The sequence below is a fragment of the Monoraphidium neglectum genome, assembly GCF_000611645.1.
Source record: "Monoraphidium neglectum strain SAG 48.87 unplaced genomic scaffold scaffold00067, whole genome shotgun sequence".
Taxonomy (NCBI): domain Eukaryota; kingdom Viridiplantae; phylum Chlorophyta; class Chlorophyceae; order Sphaeropleales; family Selenastraceae; genus Monoraphidium; species Monoraphidium neglectum.
In genome coordinates, this window is record NW_014013561.1 from 30,443 (window position 1) to 33,053 (window position 2,611).

The 2,611-nt window shown below is 69.1% G+C and overlaps 2 protein-coding genes across 2 annotated transcripts in view; one reads left to right on the forward strand and one right to left on the reverse strand.

The window, feature by feature from the left end:
* The window catches only part of MNEG_0773 (programmed cell death 6-interacting protein), a gene marked incomplete at both ends in the record, with an annotated part of 11,421 nt that extends 10,475 nt beyond the window's left edge, over positions 1-946 (forward strand). Inside the window, 2 exons of the mRNA XM_014050743.1 lie at positions 362-445; positions 728-946. Of these exons, the coding sequence (XP_013906197.1) occupies positions 362-445; positions 728-946 (303 nt within the window). The remainder of the gene's footprint in view (positions 1-361; positions 446-727) is intronic.
* Positions 947-1,560: 614 nt separating this feature from the next.
* MNEG_0774 (hypothetical protein) lies at positions 1,561-2,088 on the reverse strand (the record flags this gene model as incomplete). Its single annotated transcript, XM_014050744.1, has 1 exon — positions 1,561-2,088. The coding sequence occupies one exon, from the start codon at positions 2,086-2,088 to the stop codon at positions 1,561-1,563; it is 528 nt and encodes a 175-aa protein (XP_013906198.1).
* Between the last annotated feature and the right edge of the window lie 523 nt (positions 2,089-2,611).

Genomic DNA, 2,611 nt, shown 5'->3' on the forward strand with positions numbered 1-2,611 from the left:
TGAGTGGAGGGTGCGCACTTGCTCGTCAGCAACAAGCCAAAAACCGAGTGATTTGAGCGTTACAGCAGGGAGTGTCGCCTGTGACCGAGCTGCTTGACCGCTGTGGGGCTCTCCTGCGGTGGTGTTTGCGGGCGCGCTCGGGATTTCAGGAGGCACGGCGGCTGGCTTCAGCTGTGCTGCGGCTGCTGTTCGCATTCCCAGCATGCTGTGCGGCTTGGAGTGGTGGGACGTTTTAGCGACACACATCACACAACACAACAGCATTCGCCTCGCCACGCACCCGACACCGCACAGAGGTTAACAACGGCCCCCCTCCACCACCACCCAAAACGTCCCGCCACCCACACGACCAACCATGCAGCCCGGCTTCCCGCAGCAGCAGCCGCAGCAGCCGGCGTACCCGCCCCAGGCATACTACGGCGCCGGCGCACCCCCGCCGCCCCAGGTGCAACGAATCCCATTGCATGCGCCTCGTGGTGCGGCCGCACAACGCCGGCGCCTGCACCGCCGCGCGGCGCTGGCCCGGCTGCTCGTGATCGCGGCCGTTTGCTAAGCAACATTGCTGAGTGTTTGTCCGAGCGGGCTCTCTGGAACTTGGGGCACCCTCCTTGTACATTTGCTTACAGCCATACGCTTGGGGTCATCTTATCCAGCCCAGCCCTCGGCCCCCCCTCTCATCTGAGCATGGTGACAGCTGCTCATTTCCCCCGTGACTGCACCGCCGCAGGTGCAGCAGCCGTACCACGGCGCATACGCCGGCGGCGCCGCGCCCGGCGCGCCGCCGCCGCTGCCGCAGCAGTTTGCAAATTACGGGGCTCCCCCGGCGGCGCCCAACCCGTTCACTTATCACCAGCAGCAGCAGCAGTACGGCGGCTACCCGGGGCAGCAGCAGCCGCTGCAGCCGCCGTACCCCTACCCGGGGCCAGGGCAGCAGCCGCCGCGCTGACAGCAAGGGCCGGACGCAAAACTCAACACGCGTGGCGCGAGGCGCAGCCAGGCCGGCCCCAGCGGCGAGCAGCTGTTTGCGGTGTGCGGCGCGCGCGAACGCCTAGGCGATGCGCTGCCATTGTTGGGGCCAGGGCGGAGACAACACAAGTTGCCCATGCGCTCGCAGAAGTCCGGCCCTGCGGTCAGTCCTATGCAGGGATCTGCTGTGCGTTGCCAAGGAGTTGGGCAGTTGTGGCCAAGACAAGTCGTCACGACCTCGCGCACCCAGAGCGGCCACCCTCATGTAACAGTTCATGTCCTGGAACAGTTTGATGGTTTTCTTTCTGCGCCGCCAGGGTGGCTTTCCCCCGTCATCCAAGGCACACGTCACAGCCACAGCTGCGGTGGCCGCGGCTGGCGTTGGCGCGGGCGCCCCGCCTCGCGGCTCGAGGCATACCAGCCTCAGCGGACCCAGAGCGTGCTGCAAGCCCCCAAGATTGTAATGAGAATTAAAGTGGGTTGCGTTTAGACCAGAGGGACCATTTGTGGAAGAGGTAGGGGGTGGAAGGCCGACGGAGAGCAGTGCAATGGTGGTGGTCTTGTCGCCCCACACGCGCAGTCGAGCTGCAGGCGTCAGTACGGGGCGTAGCGCTGGCCTCCGCGGTTCCCGCGCCTCCGGCCGCCTTTCGAGCCGCCTCCACCGCCACCGCCGCCGCCGCCCCCGCCGCCGCCGCCGCCGCCCCCGCCGCCTTGCACAGCGCCGCCATACACGACCGCGCCGCCGCCGCCACCGCCGCCATAGCCCGCGGCGCCGCCCTGTGCGACGACGCCACCGCCATAGCCGCCTGCGACGACACCGCCTGCCTGCAGGCCGCCAAACCCTCCAGCCGCCTGGGCGGCGCCGCCATAGCCGCCGGCCCCGTACACTCCGGGGACGCCGGCTCCGCCACCCATCACAACCGCGCCTCCCTGCTGCCACTGCTGCTGCTGCTGCTGCTGCGCCAACTGCTGCTGCTGCTGCAGCAACTGCTGCTGTTGCTGCAGCTGCACCAACTGCTGCTGCTGCTGGCCGTGCCGCACGGGCCCCCCCGCACCGCCGATGGCCACGCCGCCGCCCGCCGCCATTTGCATCCCGGGCATTGTGGCGGGGTTGCCCATCATCATGCCAATCTGCGAGTGGCGGTTGTCCACATCAGCGCCCGTCCACGTCAGCGCAGGACGACAGAGCGCACGGGGATGGCCCGAAGGGTGGCTTCGGGGGCCAGCAGCAGGGCGTGGCCTGTGCAAGGGGCAGCAGGCTCAGCATGCCCGCCTGCGGAGCTCAACAGCCTCGTTGGCTTGGCTTCAGACGGGTTAGACGGGCCAAAGAAAAAAACCCTCTCAACCCAAAAGCGGCTGGGCGCACGCCCTCGGCTCCAATCGCGCGCCACGGCGCCCTGCGCCCCGCACCCACCTGGCCATTCGGAAGCATCACCAGAAACCCAGTCATCCCGCCTGCCCCTGCGCCGCCGGCGCCGCCCTGCGCAGCCGCGCCCTGCGCCCCCAGCCCCTGCAGGCCCATGCCATAGCCCGCCATGCCTTGCGCCGTTGCGGCCGCGCCGGGCGCGCCACCAAAGCCGGCGAGCGGCGGGGGGGCAGGGGGCGCGGGGGGAGCTGGGGGCATGCCCATTCCCAACCCCATGCC